This window comes from Salmo trutta, chromosome 25, assembly GCF_901001165.1.
Source record: "Salmo trutta chromosome 25, fSalTru1.1, whole genome shotgun sequence".
Taxonomy (NCBI): domain Eukaryota; kingdom Metazoa; phylum Chordata; class Actinopteri; order Salmoniformes; family Salmonidae; genus Salmo; species Salmo trutta.
In genome coordinates this window covers 31,974,642-31,995,196 of record NC_042981.1, presented here as the reverse complement: position 1 = coordinate 31,995,196, position 20,555 = coordinate 31,974,642, and the positions used below count along the sequence as shown (strand labels likewise).

General features: G+C 42.9%; 1 protein-coding gene across 3 annotated transcripts in view; it reads left to right on the top strand.

Annotated features, from left to right (window-relative positions):
- The first annotated feature begins 354 nt into the window (after positions 1-354).
- The window catches only part of LOC115162422 (low density lipoprotein receptor adapter protein 1-B), a 49,414-nt gene continuing 29,213 nt past the window's right edge, over positions 355-20,555 (top strand). The window contains exon 1 of one of the 3 annotated variants that reach the window (XM_029713716.1): positions 355-635. In XM_029713716.1, the coding sequence (XP_029569576.1) occupies positions 551-635 (85 nt within the window). In that variant the 5' untranslated portion in view covers positions 355-550. Of the gene's footprint in view, positions 636-1,283; positions 1,660-20,555 lie in introns of those variants that run through there. The other 2 variants (XM_029713718.1, XM_029713715.1) reach the window with 2 other exon arrangements.

Here is a 20,555-nt window from a genome sequence, read left to right as displayed (position 1 = left end):
GACAGGAGTCATGTCAATTCAGTCTTTAATAAATAAATATAATTGATAACAAAATAATATAAGGCGACTGGGAATTCATTAATCTAGTCTACATATTCATCATGCCCATAACCTCATTATTTAACCACACTTCGTTAATGCAAATTATATTAACCCATGAAAACACATACATTTATATATTTCCCCTAAATTATGTTCCACGGAACATGTTGATATTTTGACAAACTATCCGGTTTAAAAGAATAACTAGGAATATTATTTCAGATGTATACATTTCAGTCACTGTGAAGGCACCGCCTGTGCAAGCCACGAGGGCAGCGACCTCGCTCGTGCGATACCACAAATACACGTCATATACATTATCCGGTTAATTTACATATAACACCGCCCAGAGCGGGGATGAACATCATAATCCATTTATTCTGGGCTGTCTCTGAAGTAGAAGACAAAAAACAGCTGGAAAAGTTTGGGAGAGTGTGTGACAAACAAGTGCTTCGAGAGACAAGAACCGAAGCTTGTTGGGCTCTTTGCCCCAATTTTGGATTACGGTATGGACGCTTTGAAGTCGGCTGGAAGGGCAATAATTCGGAGCCCCAGTCTCGCTAAACAGTCATGGGGTGTAGGCAGACATAAAAGTAAGTATTGGAAGCGAGTTGACTAGCTAGCAAGTGGATAAAAGGTTAGCGAAAATGGCTGATGACTAGTCTTTTCTATGTAGCTACTAATAATGCTAATAACCTAGGATCCACCTAGCTAACGTTATATACTAACGTTACTCCGTTTCCCCCTCTGTAAAGTTAAGTACCTACTTGATCGTGGGAATCGTAGCTAACAGACGACTGAATGTATGTTATCCATTGCCGTTTTCCATGACTGCCAATTGATAATTTGTTAGGAAATGTGTTTAAACGTGACAATTTTTTCCTCAGGGAGCGTGTCTCCCGTGTTGGCTTGTCAGGAACCTGACAGACCGTCAAATGCGTTGCCAAAATGGCCATGCATGCCAACTTAGTGTACCGGTGTTACGATACTGTTGGTAGTAACTAACTAGCAAGCTCAATATCTGACTTCGAAACACTAATTTGATATTCAACTGATGGCAGATTATGTAATAGTCATGTAAACACCGTACTCTGCTTAATCGTCATAAGGTCAACATTGAAGTAAACATACGCTAGTTAAAACACCTGGTTTTCTGAACAATCTTTCAAATATTACTTGGACACCTCAATCGACGTTCCAGCGGTGTATCGGATCTGCGCATGTGCCTGCAACAACCGAGCGAGCGTCCTTATTTAGCGCGAGTGAAGTGAGTTCGGAACAACAATGTATCGGACGTTTTAATCGAACTACTATATGAATCAGTCACTCCACAATCCCATTGTTGTGCATGTAACTGTATTCATTTTGAGTTCATTTTCTTTCGGTTTATATAATGGTAGGTAACAAACGAGTTAAGTATTTTTTTCACAGACGTGAAGAACGTCTATTCCGCCACGTCACCGTGGAGTGGAACTAGTATGCATAGTTCTGCTATTTTAGACTGGTCTCGATCATGGAATACTGTTGGAATCAGCAGGGGGTACCTGTTATCGCGCTGGTGCATACCTGCTACATTCACTTCGATTTTGGAACTCGAGCAAGCTGAGGGCTTGAAAGGTATGAGAGCAAGAAGAGCACCGACCGCGAAAGTGACTCAAAACAAACCTGGCAACACGCTGTTGCTATGTGCTAAAAAAAATGTGTGAAGCAGTGGTGGTGGGTCTTAAAGGGGGCTCGATTTAGTTTCCGTTTTGGGTAACATTATGTAGCCTAAAAACACACCAACCAAAGTGACACCTTTTAAACACATATAGGATCAACACTTGGTAAATTGGCTGAAATAATTACTTATTTTATTAGGCGAATCATCTTGATTTTCAAAGTCTCTTCATCAGGGCTCTAACCAGTGTTTTAGTGCGGTCCGTAAGGGGGTGGGATTAATTTACTGCATTTCAATACAGTTGAAAAACTTTTCATGCTATTTAGAGAACAGCAAAAATGACTCCAGCCCAGCCATTGTCACATTGGCTGCTGGAGGTTCGTTCACATCAGTCGATCTACAAATACACAGCCTATTAGCTATACAATTGTAATGCTATAGCCCTGGAGGGGGATATAACAAATTATTCACACTGCCATAGTAGCATCAGCGACTGTTCAGTCAGTTTGTAATGATGAATTGCATAAAATGAACAACTCTTTACATATCTCTTTTCTCAAATGACATAGCATTCATATTTGTATTCCTAGGCATTACTAATCAAGCTCCACAAAAAACGCCATCAATAGAGCACACAGATGCTCGATCAGATTATGACATTCACATGAATTATTAGAATATGACTTACTATTCTGTTTTATCAGTGATGTAGTGGTAAACTAAACGCCAGTAGGTGATTGTCATAAGACAACCACTAATATAAATTAAAACATGACTTTTCTAGAACTGTATTGTTTGCGTTTTAAGATGTGGAGATGCTCATATTGAAACGTATCATATTTTTTTGTTCCTAACTTGTTTGATACAATTTGTACAGATTCTCTCAGGAGGCCCCAGATGGGGCCTGACCCAAAGTTTGGGGTTGTCACTAGTTACCACAGTCACAAAGTCAAAATGGGCAATAGCCTATTGTAAAAATTCATAAAAAATAAAATGTGCGTTTTGGTCATAATTTAAGGTTTAAAATCAGATTTGAAAAAAATACATTGTAGAAATGGGTGGGTTTTAGTCATAACTTTGTGGCTGTGGTAACTAGGGACTACCGAAGTTTGGGAAAAACTACCCAATTGTCATACTTGAGTAAAAGTAAAGATACCTTTTTAATAGAAAATGACTCAGGTAAAAGTCACTAAGTACAATACTACTTGAGTAAAAGTATTTGGGTTTTAAATATACTTGAGTATCAAAAGTGTAAATCATTTAAAATTCCTTATATTAACCTAACCAGACAGCACCATTATCTTGTTTATATAAAACAAATGTATTTTCAGATAGCCAGGTGCACACTCCAACACTCAGACATCATTTACAAACAAAGCATGCGTGTTTAGTGAGTCCACCAGATCAGAGGCAGTAGGGATGACCAGTGATGTTCTCTTGCTAAACATTCAAAATGTAACAAGTACTTATGTGTGTCAGGGAAAATGTATGGAGTAAAAGTATATGGTTTTTTGGAATGTTGTATAAAATGTTAAGTACAGATACCCCCCCCCCCCCCAAAGGCCTGCACTGTACTAATCTCTCTCTGCTTGCTTCCTTTCTCTCTCCATCTCCTCTGCTTCTTCTTGCATGCATTGCAGCCTCACCACTGAGCGACCAACCACATCCCTGTCTCTTAGTAGCCTACTCTCTTTAAAGCAAAGTTATTATGGGAACTTAGTAGCCTTTTTTATTTTTATTTTTTTGCTCCTGTTGCGGTAGACTCTGTTTTAACTTTAGCTTTGTACTTCATCTTTCTAGCTGGCTAAATAATACTAGCCAGAGCCTTAAATGTTACTGCTATATAATTCTCTGCCGACAGCTAGCCACCTGACTGACCTATCTAAAAGCGACTATTTGCCTGTTGTGAACTCAACCTCCGAGAGTCTGTTTTTGTTTGTCTGGGGGATGTCTGTAGACCCGGCAGGAGCCGCGGGGCGGTTTTAAAATGGCCTTTTGTCCGGCATCTCGCAAACATACTGTCCGCAGCGTCTAGTTGCCTACTTGAGCTGCCTCCAAGCTGGGGTAGTTCATTTTACATAAGGTTATGACTATGTCCTCGGCCTGTGCTGCGAGAGGACGGAGTAAAAAGGCGAATCCGGGGGACGTAGGCAAACATAACAAACAAATCACTGTTCATGATTCCACTCATTCAAAAGAGGCAGGCGTGACTAGAACTGTCAGATCAAGACTTTAAGCATTCTGAGTAGTGATGCACCGATATACAATTTTTGGCCGATACCGATATCCAAAATATTCCTTGCCCCAAAAAAACGATACCGATATTTAACATTTTAGCGGCCTTTTAAGCATTCTAGTACAGTGAAATAGTTAACACACATGGATGCAGCGGTCTAAGGCACTGCATCTCAGTGCAAGAGGCGTCACTACAGTCCCTGTTTCGAATCCAGGCTGTATCACATCCGGTTGTGTTTGGGGGGCGGCGCACAATTGGCCCCGCGTCGTCTGGGTTTGGCCGAGGTGGGCCGTCATTGTAAATAATTTGTTCTTAACGGACTTGCCTAGTTAAATAAAGGTTACAAACACTGACCAAAAAGATATTCTGTTGGCATTTACGTATGTCCCCATTACCAGTAAAACATAATCAAAACCTATTTCTTTCACTAACTTGCTGTTCATTTGTTCAGTCGTTTCATTCTCAACCAGGATTTCATCATACATATCAAGCAGTGAAGTTTCAGCTCTGTCTGTCCGTGGCCTCTCATCCTCGTGCGCACTGTTTGTTTCCATCTTGTCCAGCTGTGTATGTAACATTTCACATAAACCCTGTTTCTCGTCTGTATTGAAGTAGCGGTTCTTGTACCTAGCATCGAGCATGGTGGCGACACAGTAAAGAGAGTGCCACCGAATTGCTGGTTCACAGCCTGTGTGGTCAGTTTTGTTGAGCAGGTGTTTCAATGCCATGACAGAGGGTATCACGTCTGCTCCAGGTGCAGTTGATGAGCTTATTTCTCCAGTCAGTTGTTCGAATGGAGCTAGCTGGTGTGTTCATGTTTCAAACATGTTCTCACATGCCATTGAAATGGCAGCAGTGGTATGACAACCAGCACATTCATGAGCATGAAATACGACTTTCCTCAGTACGAAATCCTCGACAACCCACTGTGCTGTCACTCTGCATGCTCATGTTTTAAAAAAAAAAAAAATTCATACTTTTGCCAAAGTATTTTACCTGTTTTTGCTTTGTCATTATGGGGTGTAGATTTATGAGGGGGGTGAAAACAATTTAATACATTTTAGAATAAGGCTGTAACAAGTGGTCTGAATATTTTCAGAATGCACTATTATATTGTTTTTGTACAAAATGAATGTCAATTACGGGTCAACATCTAAGTAGTGCTCCCAGCGTTGATCAAAGCTGCAGGATTCTCACAATGGCTTTGATCTCTGGCTTCAGTGGGTTGTCATACAGACAGCAATGCAATGTCGGCGATGCGCAGTCACCCGGGGGGGTGCACATGATCACACTACTGTAGTATGGCTTGTCAAAGGAGAGGCATAGCCTTGGTTTCACAGAGGGACCGCCCCCCTCCCTTGTATCGCCTTCCTTCCTAGACAATGACATCGTTGGCAGACTTGGCAGCATGATGCCACATGTGCCATGCTGAGCCATCAATTCTTTGTTTTGGTCCATATTCTCTGGGGGAATAAAGAGGCTTTCTAGAGGCCTGGTCCCAGTCCCCGATCTCTCCTGGCAGGGATGACTCGTGGAAGATGATAATACCCATGGTTACAGATATATGGCAACGTTGCATCTTCATATTTTCTGTTGACCTCTCAATACACGTGTCATGTGGGCCCTGGCCTGTGATGGCCTCTGGTTTAGACCTGCATTTCCTCTCACCCACACACACTCTTCACTGCAAGGTCAGGTAGTGCTTATGGTCATAACACTGAACCACTCATTATAACTGCCTCTTGTTTCCTTGTGGTTATTTCAATACAGCATGGCTAGATCAGAGTACACAGGTAGCTGCCGTCAGCTGTTGATAGAAAGCAACTTGTTTCAGCTTGTCGTAACAGGAAACAGAACCACTGCTGCAAGACGGTCCGTTTCGTAGTGAAACTGATGCATGCTGCTTTCAATGCTGAGACCACGAAACACAAGTATTCAGGGCCTTGTTATTGAGATGTCTGGAGTCCATGCAAAGCACCTACCAGTCCAAATGCACCTGGATTAAATGTTAGTGTCCTCCACCCCTACATGATTTATGCTAGATGTGTGGGATTCTAACGAAAACATTCTGACAACTCTTGGCGCTCATGCTTTGGGCTTGGCCTTGTAGATGCATGCCTAATTTCTTTTTGGCATCAATGCAAAGAGCATTCCCCCCCACATTCTGTCCTTTTGGTAACCTTGCCTTTATTTGTTCATAATTTATTGATCCCACTGAGATCAAGTGTCGTTTTCAAGGGAGACCTCTCAAATCTGCAGCAATTGTACAATGTCACAAAAAGCATTAACCACATTGAGCATAATTCAAGGCATTCATAGTTGCAAGGAATACAAATGTGGTCTAAAAACAATTCCAATCCCTGTAACAATTCTGGAGAATGTCTTTTATTATAATAATAGCACATTTCGTCATAGATTGCGCAGTCAAGCTAACATCCTCTAAAACCACAAGTCAGTTGTCTCTTGTTTTCCATCCCCTGCCTGACTTCAGCATAGAATAAAATGTGGCACCCATGTCATTTCCCGCTGGCTTCAAACAGCTCTTGTGATTTTGAAAGTGCTGCTGACAAAGGCTTACACTGCACAGCTCACCATGTGTCTGAATTGCTTTCGTTTGTCAAATGATATTTGACATAAACAGTTACCATCTTTTCAGGCCAATACATTTTTCGTATTGGCCTGAAAAGGGCATGTTTTGGTTTCTTTTCTTAATACTTTCTTTCCAATTCTATATTTTATGTTTGTCTGTGCTTCGGACACATTGCCTAAGTGCTGGTCTAGGACCTGTCTCTGCTACCTCCCTGGAGCCATTCCTACATTGGAAATACTGGATTTAGAAGCTTGACCAGTTGATCCAGGACATGCACAGATGGAGGCCTGGGGAAATCCCCAAGTGAATGTAACCTGAGGTCAAGGTGAAGCCCAAAAACCATTGGCTCGTTATGGCTCAGTTAGTTCATTTACCTGCCATGATAGTTTTTTTCTGGTCGTTGCTGAAACATCATGATCATGGTGTTATGTTGAAGAGTGTGGCCTGTGTGACCAGGATATTATAGGTGACATCATGGGGAGAGCCATATAACCATAGAGAAGTAAGTCTGTAGGCTCTACATTTGGTGCCCTAATACTGGTACAGGGACTGTCTTTTAAAATGGACATAAAATACACTACATGGCCAAAAGTTTGTCGGACATCTCATTCCAAAATCATGGGCATTAATATGAAGTTGGTCCCCCCCCTTTTGCTGCTATAACAGCCTCCATTCACTCTTCCGGAAGGCTTTTCACGAGATGTTGGAACATTGCTGCAGGGACTTGCTTCCATTCAGCCACGAGCATTAGTGAGCTCGGACGCTGATGTTGGGTGATTTAGGCGTGGCTCGCAGTTGGTGCTCAATGAGGTTGAGATCAGGGCTCTGTGCAGGCCAGTCAAGTACTTCAACACTGATCTCGACAAACCATTTCTGTATGGACCTCGCTTTATTCACGGGGGCATTGTCATGCTGTAACAGGAAAGAGCCTTCCCCAACTGTTGCCACAAAGTTGGAAGCACGGAATCGTCTAGAATGTCATGGTGTACTGTAGCATTAAGATTTCCTTTCACTGGAACCCAGGGTGCCTTGCCCGAACCATGGAAAAACAGCCCCAGACCATTATTCCTCCTTACCAAACTTTACAGTTGGCACTAGGCATTGGGGCAGGTGGCATTCTCCTGGCTTACGCCAAACCCAGATTTGTACGTCGGACTGCCACATGGTGAAGCATGAAGTTTCCACTGCTCCAGAGTCCAATCGCGGCGAGTTTTACTCCACTCCAGCCAATGCTTGGCATAGCGCCTGGTGATTTTAGGCTTATGTGCGGCTGCTCGGCCATGGAAACCCATTTCATGAAGCTCCCGACAAACAGTTCTTGTGCTGACGTTGCTTCCAGAGGCAGTTTGGACCTCGGTAGTGAGTGTTGCAGCTGAGGACAGACAATTTTTACACACTTCAGCACTTGGCAGACTCGTTCTGTGAGGTTGTGTGTCCTACCACTTCGAGGTTGAGCCATTGTTGCTTCTAGACGTTTTCACTTCACAATAACAGCACTTAGTTTCCTGGGGCAGCTCTAGCAGGGCAGAAATTTGACGAACTGACTTGTTGGAAAGGCGGCATCCTATGACGGTGCCACGTTGAAAGTTACTGAGCTCTTCAGTAAGGCCATTCTACTGCCAATGTTTGTCTATGGAGATTGCATGGCTGTTTCCGAAGAGAGAAAAAATGATACACCTGTCAGCAATGGATGTGGCTGAAATAGCAAAATCCACTAATTGGAAGGGGTGTCCGCATACTTTTGGCCATGTAGTGTACTAGAGCTATAGTTTCCTGTGCTATGTCCTGGCCAGTGTTTTTTATTTTTATTTTATTTTTTTCCCTCCCCATCTACCTCTGGCCAGTGCAGTGGAATTGTGTCCCCTGCAGTCATTTAAAAAGCACTGCCAGGTTGTAATGGAGATTTGTTTCCACAGGATTCCTTTATGGAGTTGTGAAGTCCCCAGTGATTTTATAGCCCTGTTACATCTCCACTATCTCTGGAGTCTGCTTGCGTATGGAGCCACACGTACTGTGTGTGGATGGGACTGCATGATAATGCTGTGTCACTGTTTTTTTTCTTTTCAGATTTGGCTTATCCCTCACAGGGTTGAGTCTGTTTTTGTTAAATCATTTTCTGTTTTGTTATTGTCTTTGAAGAGCAGGTTGCCTAGCGGTTAGCATTGGGCCAGTAACCGAAAGGTGACAACAACACAACATTTATTATACACTGCTCAAAAAAATAAAGGGAACACTTAACAACACAATGTAACTCCAAGTCAATCACACTTCTGTGAAATCAAACTGTCCACTTAGGAAGCAACACTGATTGACAATACATTTCACATGCTGTTGTGCAAATGGAATAGACAACAGGTGGAAATTATAGGCAATTAGCTAGACACCCCCAATAAAGGAGTGGTTCTGCAGGTGGGGACCACAGACCACTTCTCATTTCCTATGCTTCCTGGCTGATGTTTTGGTCACTTTTGAATGCTGGCGGTGCTTTCACTCTAGTGGTAGCATGAGACGGAGTCTACAACCCACACAAGTGGCTCGGGTAGTGCAGCTCATCCAGGATGGCACATCAATGCGAGCTGTGGCAAGAAGGTTTGCCGTGTCTGTCAGCGTAGTGTCCAGAGCATGGAGGTGCTACCAGGAGACAGGCCAGTACATCAGGAGATGTGGAGGAGGCTGTAGGAGGGCAACAACCCAGCAGCAGGACCGCTACCTCTGCCTTTGTGCAAGGAGGAGCAGGAGAAGCACTGCCAGAGCCCTGCAAAATGACTTCCAGCAGGCCACAAATGTGCATGTGTCTGCTCAAACGGTCAGAAACAGACTCCATGAGGGTGGTATGAGGGCCCGACGTCCACAGGTGGGGGTTGTGCTTACAGCCCAACACCGTGCAGGACGTTTGGCATTTGCCAGAGAACACCAAGATTGCAAATTCGCCACTGGCGCCCTGTGCTCTTCACGGATGAAAGCAGGTTCACACTGAGCACGTGACAGAGTCTGGAGACGCCGTGGCGAACGTTCTGCTGCCTGCAACATCCTCCAGCATGACCGGTTTGGCGGTGGGTCAGTCATGGTGTAGGGTGGCATTTTTTTGGGGGGCCGCACAGCCCTCCATGTGCTCGCCAGAGGTAGCCTGACAGCCATTAGGTACCGAGATGAGATCCTCAGACCCCTTGTGAGACCATATGCTGGTACGGTTGGCCCTGGGTTCCTCCTAATGCAAGACAATGCTAGACCTCATGTGGCTGGAGTGTGTCAGCAGTTCCTGCAAGAGGAAGGCATTGATGCTATGGACTGGCCCGCCCGTTCCCCAGACCTGAATCCAATTGAGCACATCTGGGACATCATGTCTCGCTCCATCCACCAACGCCACGTTGCACCACAGACTGTCCAGGAGTTGGCGGATGCTTTAGTCCAGGTCTGGGAGGAGATCCCTCAGGAGACCATCCGCCACCTCATCAGGAGCATGCCCAGGCATTGTAGGGAGGTGATACAGGCACGTGGAGGCCACACACACTACTGAGCCTCATTTTGACTTGTTTTAAGGACATTACATCAAAGTTGGATCAGCCTATAGTGTGGTTTTCCACTTTAATTTTGAGTGTGACTCCAAATCCAGACCTCCATGGGTTGATAAATTGGATTTCCATTGATTATTTTTGTGTGATTTTGTTGTCAGCACATTCAACTATGTAAAGAGAAAAGTATTTAATAAGATTATTTCTTTCATTCAGATCTAGGATGTGTTGTTTAAGTGTTCCCTTTATTTTTTTGAGCAGTATATATACAGTACCAGTCAAAAGTTTGGACACCTACTTATTGAAGGGTTTAATGTATTTTTACTATTTTCTACATTTGTAGAATAATAGTGAAGACATCAAAATTATGAAATAACACATGGAATCATGTAGTAACCAGAAAAGTGTTAAACAAATCAAAATATATTTTAGATTCTTCAAAGTATCCACCCTTTGTCTTGGTTACATCTTTGCACACTCTTGACATTCTCTCAACCAGCTTCACCTGCAATGCTTTTCCAACAGTCTTGAAGCAGTTCCCACATATGCTGAGCACTTGTTGCCTGCTTTTCCTTCACTCTGCAGTCCAACTCATCCCAAACCATCTCAATTGGGTTGAGGTTGGGTGATTGTGGAGAATGGGTCATCTGATGCAGCACTCCATCACACTCCTCCTTGGTCAAATAGCCTTTACACAGCCTGGAAGTGTGTTGGGTCATTGTCCTGTTAAAAAGGAAATGATAGTCCCACTAAGAGCAAACTAGATGGGATGGTGTTTCGCTGTGGTAGCCATGCTGGTTAAGTGTGCCTTGAATTCTAAATGCATCACTGACAGTGTCACCAGCAAAGCACCATTACACCACCTCCATGCTTCACAGTGGGAACCACACATATGGAGATCATCTGTTCACCTACTCTGCGTCTCACAAAGACATGGCGGTTGGAACCAAAAATCTCAAATTTCGACTCATCAGACCAAAGGACAGATGCCCAATGGTCTAATGTCCATTGCTTGTGTTTCTTTGCCCAAGCAAGTCCATTCTTATTGGTGTCTTTTAGTAGTGGTTTCTTTGCAGTAATTTGACCATGAAGGCCTGATTCACCAGTCACCTCTAAACAGTTGTTGACATGTCTGTTTATTTGAACTCTGGGAAGCATTTAATTGGGCTGCAATTTCTGAGGTTGCTAACTCGAATGAACTTTTCCCCTGCAGCAGAGGTAACTCTGGGTCTTTCCTGTGGCGGTCCTCATGAGAGCCAGTTTCATCAGAGCGCTTGATGGTTTTTGCAACTGCACTTGACGAAATGTTAAAAGTTTCTTATTTTTCCAGATTGACTGACCTTCATGTCTTAAAGTAATGATGGTCTGTTGTTTCTCTTTGCTTATTTTAGCTGTTCTTGCCACAATATGGACTTGGTCTTTTACCAAATAGGGCTATCTTCTGTATATCACCCCTACCTTTTCATAACACAAATGATTGGCTCAAACGCATTAAAAAGGAAAGAAATTCCTCAAATGAACAACGCAGACCTGTTCATTGAAATGCATTCCAGGTGACTACCTCATGAAGCTGGATGAGAGAGAGAATGCCAAGAGTGTGCAAAGCTGTCATCAAGGCAAAGGGTAGCTACTTTGAAGAATCTCAAATATAAAATATATTTTGATTTGTTTTACACTTTTTGGGTTACTAAATGATTCCATGTGTTATTTCATAGTTTTGATGTCTCACTATTATTCTACAATATAAAGAAAAACTTTTGTCTGTGTGTGTGATACCAGTATGGTTAAGCAAGTGTTAGGCTATACAGTAGACTGTTTGGCTTTCGGAGCTCTGAAAGCCAATGCATTGTTCATGGCGTCTGAGGCTATTTACAGCAAGTTGAAGGCCTTCAAATCCAATTAAAGTACGAGTTTATTTATGTAGCCTCCTGGATGAGGTGTCCCAGCTGTGGCACTGAGACTTTGCCTACCTCTCTTTCTCTGTTCTGAGGGCTGTCAATCTAAGAACAATGTGCGAAGGGCTGTATGTGTAAAGGATGTCATGCTGTTTGCTTAGCAAGTACCACTTCCTCATGATTTGACTCGTACTTGGTGTGAACTCGGGGCCTCTGCCTTGCTAGCACATACGACTGACCTGAAGCGTCTTACCAGTTGGCTAGCTATTCACTGGCGCAAGTGGGGGCACTTCAGGCTGAGGAGTTAGTTTCACACATCCCCATGTGGTACATATGCATCATTACTGAACGTGAGCCTCTGGACTCTCCAGATTGCCCTATCATCACTGTCTAGCCCTTAATGCTATTTCTGTTGTCTAACCTGTCAGCAGGGCCATAAAGGCAATCTGAGGAATCTCTCAAAGCGTTTTTGGCAGACAGGCAGGTTATTAAGGAAAGTTGTCCTGCCTTCCAGTCTGAGCCGATCTCTGCTATTGACGTTGGGTAGCTTTGGCTAAGGGGTAGGACTTTGCTACACTCATGTTCTGATATTGCCATAGGAAGTATTCTATTTGTTTTGTGTGCTGGTCCTGGAGGTAGTCCTGGTTAGATCACTGGCCCAACTCATGATGACCCATGCCTGGACAGCCCTGTAATGTGTTCTGTGACTGTATTATAGTCTACATAATCAACGATGAGCACATGTTAACAGCACAGGCCCTAGCTGACCACTGTTTTATCCCTAACGGCTGGGACAATTCACCTCCTCCTCTAACTCACTTTCCCAGTGGATTTGATCAGCACGTGTCTCACTGTTGGGACTTACAGGCCAGCGATTAGAGTCTTATCTGATCTGTAAATCCCTTCCTCCAGTCAGCTGGAATTGTTTTGGAAGCACACCAAATCAAACGCTGATAACTACTCTGTGTTATGCAACAATCTAGTACTTTCTCCTGTACCATTTTTAAAGAAGGGTGGTTGGTCGGGTGTATAACACGAACGTCTAGCAACCCGAAGGTTGTGAGTTCAAATCTCATTACAGGCAACTCTATTTTGGGGTGGCAGGTAGCCTAGTGGTTAGAGCGTTGGGCCAGTAACCGAAAGGTTGCTGGATCAAATCCCCGAGCTGACAAGGTAAAAATTTGTCGTTCTGCCCCCGAACAAGACAGCCTACCGGGGAACAACTGCCATTGTAAATAAGAATTTGACTTGCCTAGTTAAAGGTTACATTTTAAAATAAAATCTGTAAGCCTGTAACTGCTGCTGTTGACAGAATATTATTTTATACGGACTGACATTAATTTCAGAAAGCATGTTGATCATTTTTTGGCAGAATCTGCTCAAGTTGGATGCTATTTGTTAGTTCATAGTTTTCAACTGATTAGGCAGAGTTTGTGGACACGGATGGCCCCAGACAATAGTCAATGAGTTATGAAGGGCAATTCTTGAGAAACCAAACATTGACATCAGGACAGAAGTGCACTGCTTAACTAACTTTATTTTCTTGGTTCCTGGAGGAACATGGGGGGCCTGTACTAAAGGTTTCCAACATTACAGGTCTTGGGTTGCTTTCTGCATCTAGACACCTGCGCCAGGTCATTGGTGGACATCCTCTTCTTCGCTTTTTTTGTTGAGTCCAATCCAGGGCATGTTTTGCAATGTTCTCCGGACTGTGTGACCAACCCATCTCCACTTACACTCTTGGATGGTGCTCGAAACGGGCTTCTAGTTGGTTTTCTTCCACAGGTCTATATTAGAGATCCATTCAGGCCACCATATGCACAAGATTTGTCTGAGGCAGGAGTTGCCGAAAACCTGTAGATTGTGTTCCAAGCTCTTGATCAGTCTACATGCGGCCAATGGCGCAGACTCTGACCAACATTTTTAGATGTCCTTCTCTTGGCCACAGGTACAATGTTGCTGTTTGAAAGCAAATTTCCTGCAATTCTATACATTTTTGCCATGGCTTATGCGGTGTTCGTATGCGTATGCTATCTGAGTGACTCAAACATAACAAAATCAATGGTGGCCCCATGCCATTTATTTATGTTTATTTGTACCTGACTTTTTAATCTGGTGGTTGTTAGTTCTCAAAGATCTTATTTAAAAATATATAGCTCGATTATCTTTTCTACATACATACTTTTATATCTAGTTTTACTCGTTTAACCTCCTTAAATGTAAAGTCCCCATATTTGGGGACCCTTTATTTTTTTTAATTCAGTCTGAGAACGATAACCCCTCGGTGCCTTCAAATCTTTGACTTACTACCATTTATGGGCATACGAATTTATAAGGGCAGGCTGAGCCAATGACTTCATTTCAAGATGGCTGCCACCTACATGCCAGTTAGCGTTGTGAAGCATAAATGAAATAAACACTGAATACGTTGATGCACACCAAAAGACGGGACTCCACAGATGAAGATATCTTATTTGTCTGCCTGTGACCTACAGTTATTGATCACCAGCCCGAGTGGAGGATGCAGAGGATTTTGATGACGTTTCATGAGCCATCCCTCCCCAGCAAGCGCCCCCACCGGTCAAGGTCTTCACCCTGTCTGATGGTTCTACATCCACCACTCCGCAGAGACCCCACTTCTCTTCAACCACCCCCACTGCAGGCGCTGGCACCACTCCCCTCTCTGTAAGTTCATCTGGAGGTGCAGGGGCAGGGAGGAGATCTAGGCCTCAACAGAGAAGAGGGAGAGGCAGTGGAAGCAGCACAACAGAGGGAGATGACACTTGTAACAGGTGCCATACGGTCCTTGAAGATGAAGAGCCAGAACAATTTAGGTTTAAACCCAAATGACCTGAAGGCCCACAGTTGGTTAGTGATGAAACATGCACTCCCTTACAGCTGTTTCTACTTTACCACCTCTGTACTGGGAACACTAATTAAAAATACCAACAAGTATGGGGACAAGAAGCAGCAGGGGGAAGGAAGATGTCCTGGAAACCTGTCACCATGGGTGACATGCTCAACTACATTTCCTTGGTGATTTACTTGGGACTGGTAAATGTATCAAGACTAATTGACAACTGGAGCAAGTCCCCATTCTATCGGTTTGAGTTCCCCACTCATGAGTGAAAACTGATTCTTGGCCATCAACTGTGCTTTTCACATGAGTGACCCACAAAAGGATCAGGAGAATGACCAGACGGGGACTGCAGGGTATGATCGTCTTGCAAGAGTCAAGCTCCTTTATCATGACATGGTGGAGGCATGCAAAACTTACTTTCAGCCTGCTCAAAATATATCTATAGATTAGCGCATGGTTGCCTCAAAGGCTCGAATTGGCTTGAAGCAATATATGAAAAATAAGCCGACCAAATGGGGCTACAAGCTCTTTGTGCTAGCTGATTCTGTCTACACGTGGAACTTTTTCATCTATGAAGGCAATGCGATCACACCCACTGGGAAGGCCTTAGTTATCTCTGTCATGCAGCTGATGGACTTCCCCTTACTTGGCAGTGGGTACAAGCTCTTTGTGGACAATTTTTATACTAGTCCCATGCTTTCCATAAACCTCCTTGAAAAAGAAAATAGGAGCTTGTGGCACCATTTGTCCTAACAGAATCGGTTTCCCCAAGACCAAGGTAAATGACATGACAAACACAGGGGAGAGGGGGACCATACATTGGATCAAAACTAACAAGCTGCTTTTTGTGAAATGGAAGGACACTAGGGAAGTAACCATGCTCACCACACAGCATAAGGCATTCAATAATGACCATTTCTCAAGGAGGTTGAAAAATGCCAATGGGGCATGGGTGAGGAAGAATGTTTCTATGAAGGACTACAATGCCAGCATGGGGGGGTGTCGACCTATCTGATAGCCTACTACCAGGTCTTCCACAAGACCAGGAAGTGGTATAAGACTTTTTTTTGTGGACATTGCTACAGTAAATGCTTTCATTCTCCACAAGCAGATGGCCGACGCAAAAGGTCAAACCCCTCTCTCCTAGTTGGCCTTCCGAGAGCAGCTGGTGGTGGAAATGGCTGAATTGGGGGCCCAAAGCAACCTCCCAACCATCAAGACCCCCCCCCCCCCCCCCCCCCCCCCTACTCAAGGGGTTGAAAAAACACCTGGATATTTTTATACTGAACAAATAGCATTTAGGGATTGCAAATATGTAATAGCACTGGAATTATCTAATTTACAGACATATGCCACTTTGGAGAGGTTTAGGGAGACTTGGAAACGACCCATCACCACAACTGGCACCACTTACTAAAACATCTGCCCATTTCCAGTTGTTAGGTCTATCAATCGAATTTTTGTTTCTAATATTGTTCACATGTTGTGGAATCCGTCTGATGTATTTCCAGCTCTGGGAATCAATAATTCACTTATAGCTTGTCAATAAAAGATTGTGTGTGCTTGATCTTGTGCATTCTGTAGTATGTAACTCCTACCTTCTGATCATTTCCTCAATCTCCCAGATGTCTTTCCAAATATATGAAGATTTTGCATGTCAGAATTATGTAATTACACATGAATAGCAGTTACTTTTGGGTATGTCTATTTAGGTGGAAATCTACATTTTGCCATTACATTTAAGAGGTTAACAGGGTTCGATACTGTGACCAAAACGTTGCATTTGCGACCGTTTGACTTGGAAGTGCAACACATTTTTTGGGGGGTTCACAATCATCATGATTTATTCAAACAATGTGCAATTGATCAAAATAAACGGCAATGCCCGTCTGTCACCTTGACATACAGGGGTGGTTTTGAAAACCCTCCGGGCCAGTAGATCATCCCCGTCAGGCTTGGGGCAGTGAAAAGAATATTGTAATAATGCTATTTTCATCTAGGCTATACACTAGAACACCTTCCTAATATTGAGTTGCACCCTCTTTTGCCACCAGAACAGCGTCAATTCGATGGGACATGGACTTTACAAGGTGTCAAGCGTTCCTCAGGGATGCTAGCTTATGTTGACTCCAATGCTTCCCACTGTTGTCAAGTTTGCTGGATGTCCTTTGGGTGGTGGACCATTCTTAATACTCATGGGAAACCGTTGAGCGTGTGAAATCCAGCAGCGTTGCAGTTCTTGACACACTCAAACCGGTGCGCCTGGAACCTACTACAATACTCCGTTCAGAGGCACTTAAATATTTTGTCTTGCCCATTCACCTTCTGAATGACACACACACACACGTCTAAATTGTATTAAGGCTTAAAAAGCCTTCTTTAACCGGTCTTCTCCCCTTCATATAAACTGATTTGAAGTGAATTTAACAGGGGACTTCATAGTTTTCACCTGGTCAGTCTGTCATGGAAAGAAATCACATTTATTTGGTCACATGCAGATGTTAATGTGAGTGTACCGAAATTCTACACTCGCATTAGAGCAGGTGTTTCTAATGTTTTGTACACTCAGTGAATAATTGATAAAAAAACTGATTCCCGATGCTGTTTGTTCCTTATGTCGATTTATTTATCAAGCGTGCTGCACACATATAGCCTATAGATAATGTCGGGCAGAGAGAGGGCGCAACTCTCAAACAGTTGGTTGTTGCTTGGAGCGAAGAGCGGTAGCGGTAGGAAAGATGTTCCAAGTTATATCTACCAGTAAATGCTAAGGCAAGAATGGGTATTTAAAAAGTTCAGTCTTGGTTGAATATTTGCAATGCACAATTCAGTCATGGAATAGTCTACATTTGAAAATCATATTTCCTCTATGCTCTTTAGTCCTTAAAGTCAGTAAGTTATGGCATCAAATTTAGACGTTCGACTGCTCCAATATAATTATTCACTGATTTCATTTCTGATCAGTTTTGTTGATGTTGGTGCTTTTGTTTCCTGCTGTTTCAATTTAAGGATGTTCTAGCCTGTTGTGGTTTTTTTACGAGCAAGAAAACATTGAATGTTGGCTTTAACTTGGTTTTCCATACAAAGCCTTCCATTACGAAGGGAACGAAGTTTTTGGTCGCTTTCACGTTTTAAAACCTGTTTCAGAATCACCTTTTTATTTGCCAAGTACATTTACACATACTCAGAATTTTACTTGGTGATATGTTGCTGCTAGTGAGACAACATTTAGAGACCAAATACAGACAGCGGAGTTTAAACAAAGTTTACATACACTACCGTTCAAAAGTTTGGGGTCACTTAGAAATGTCCTTATTTTTGAAAGAAAAGCTACTTTTTTTTTTCTCTCAATTTTTGTGATAATATCAAAATGTCATAGTGTAGACATTGTTAATGTTGTAAATTACTATTGTAGCGGGAAACGTCTGATTTGTTTATGGAATATCTACATAGGTGTACAGAAGCCTCGACCGCAGAAGCCTCAAAACACTTTGTAAAGACTGGGGACATCTAGTGGAAGCACTGGAAAGTGCTCAATTATAATTTTTTCACGTTGTAAATTATAGGGAAGGCTGTGAAGTCGAGTCCACAATTCAGAATCCCACTTCCTGGTTCAATCGGTCTCGGGGTTTTGACTGCCATACGAGTTCTGTTATACTCACAGACACCATTCAAACAGTTTCAGAAACTTTAGGGTGTTTTCTATCCATATAAAATAAGTATATGCATGTCCTAGCTTCTGAGTTTGATTAGTAGGCCGTTGAAAATGGGAACAGATTTTTTCCAAAATGCGCTGTGGCGCCCCCATTGGTAGGGTACTCGCAAGAGGTTAACTAATAAAAGTTTATAATTTTAAAAGGCTAATTTGATTATTAGAAAACCCTTTTGCAATTGTTAGCACAGCTGAAAACTGTTATCCTGACTAAAATTAAATCTAGAATCAGCCTATTTCGCAAAACAAAGCCTCCTTCACTCATGCTGTCAAACTTACCCTCGTAAAACTGACTATCCTACCGATCCTTGACTTAGGCGATGTCATTTACAAAATAGCCTCCAACACTCTACTCAGCAAACTGGATGCAGTCTATCACAGTGCCATCCATTTTGTCACCAAAGCCCCTTATACCACCCACCACTGCGACCTGTATGCTCTAGTCGGCTGGCCCTCGCTATATATTCGTCGCCAGACCCACTGGCTCCAGGTCATCTATAAGTCTATGCTAGGTAAAGCTCTGCCTTATCTCAGCTCACTGGTCACGATAACAACACCCACCCGTAGCACGTGCTCCAGCAGGTATATCTCACTGGTCATCCCCAAAGCCAACACCTCCTTTGGCCGCCTTTCCTTCCAGTTCTTTGCTGCCTATGACTGGAACGAATTGCAAAAATCGCTGGAGTTGGAGCCTCACTAACTTTAAACATCAGCTACCTGAGCAGCTAACCGATTGCTGCAGCTGTACATAGCCCATCTGTAAATAGCCCATCCAATCTACCTACCTCATCCCCATATTGTTTTTATTGACTTTTCTGCTCTTTTGCACACCAGTATTTCTACTTGCACATCTATCACTCCAGTGTTAATTTGCTAAATTGTAATTACTTTGCTACTATGGCCTATTTATTGCCTTACCTCCTCACACCATTTGCACACACTGTATATAGACTTTATTTTTTCTATTGTGTCAATGATTGTACGCTTGTTTATTCCATGTGTAACTGTTTGTGTCGCACTGCTTTGCTTTATCTTGGCCAGGTCGCAGTTGTAAATGAGAACTTGTTCTCAACGAGCTTACCAGGTGAAATAAAAAGCAATAAAACTGTCCTTTTAGACGAATTGAGTATCTGGAACGTCAGCATTTGTGGGTTCGATTACAGGCTCAAAATGGCGAGAAACAAAGACTTTCTTCTGAAACTCGTCAGTCTATTCTTGTTTTTGAGAAATGAAGGCTATTCCATGCGAGCAATGATGGAGAACTTGAGAGGCTACTTTAGGTGACATGTTTGTCTCTGCCCATGTGTAAGTTGAGTGGGTTAACCCTCTGCTACACTCACTAAAGACATAGTAACCTGATCCGCCTTGTCACCACATAGCCTACATGGGGTTGTGTAGAGTAGGTGGATCTCTGAGAGGGGGGGGGTGTTTTTTATTTTCAATTTTAATGCTCTTAATTTTCTATTTTAATGCTCTTAATGCTCCTATCATTGAATGCCTGTCATTCACTTGCTCTGAGTCTTACTATCACTGCATTCGCTGAGAGCCAGTTCCCATTTCCACGGTCATTACATTTGGAATGTATTCAGACCCTTTGACTTTTTCCACACTTTGTTACGTTAAAGTCTTATTCTAAAATTGATGAGGATTTTTTTATTTTTCATCCATCTACATTTACATTTTACATTTAAGTCATTTAGCAGACGCTCTTATCCAGAGCGACTTACAAATCTACACACAATACCCCATAATGACAAAGCGAAAACGGGTGCTCAGATGTTTTAACAATCAAAACAGATGCCTTATTTACATAGCTATTTAGACCCTTTGCTATGAGACTCGAAATTGAGCTCCGGTGCATCCTGTTTCCATTGATCATCCTTGAGATGGTTCTACAGCGTGATTGGAGTCCACCTGTGGTAAATTCAATTGACTGGACATGATTTGGAAAGGCGCACACACCTGTCTATATGATCCCACAGTTGACGGTGTCCGTAGAGCTCCGAGACAGGATTGTTTCGAGGCACAGATCTGGGGAAGGGTACCAA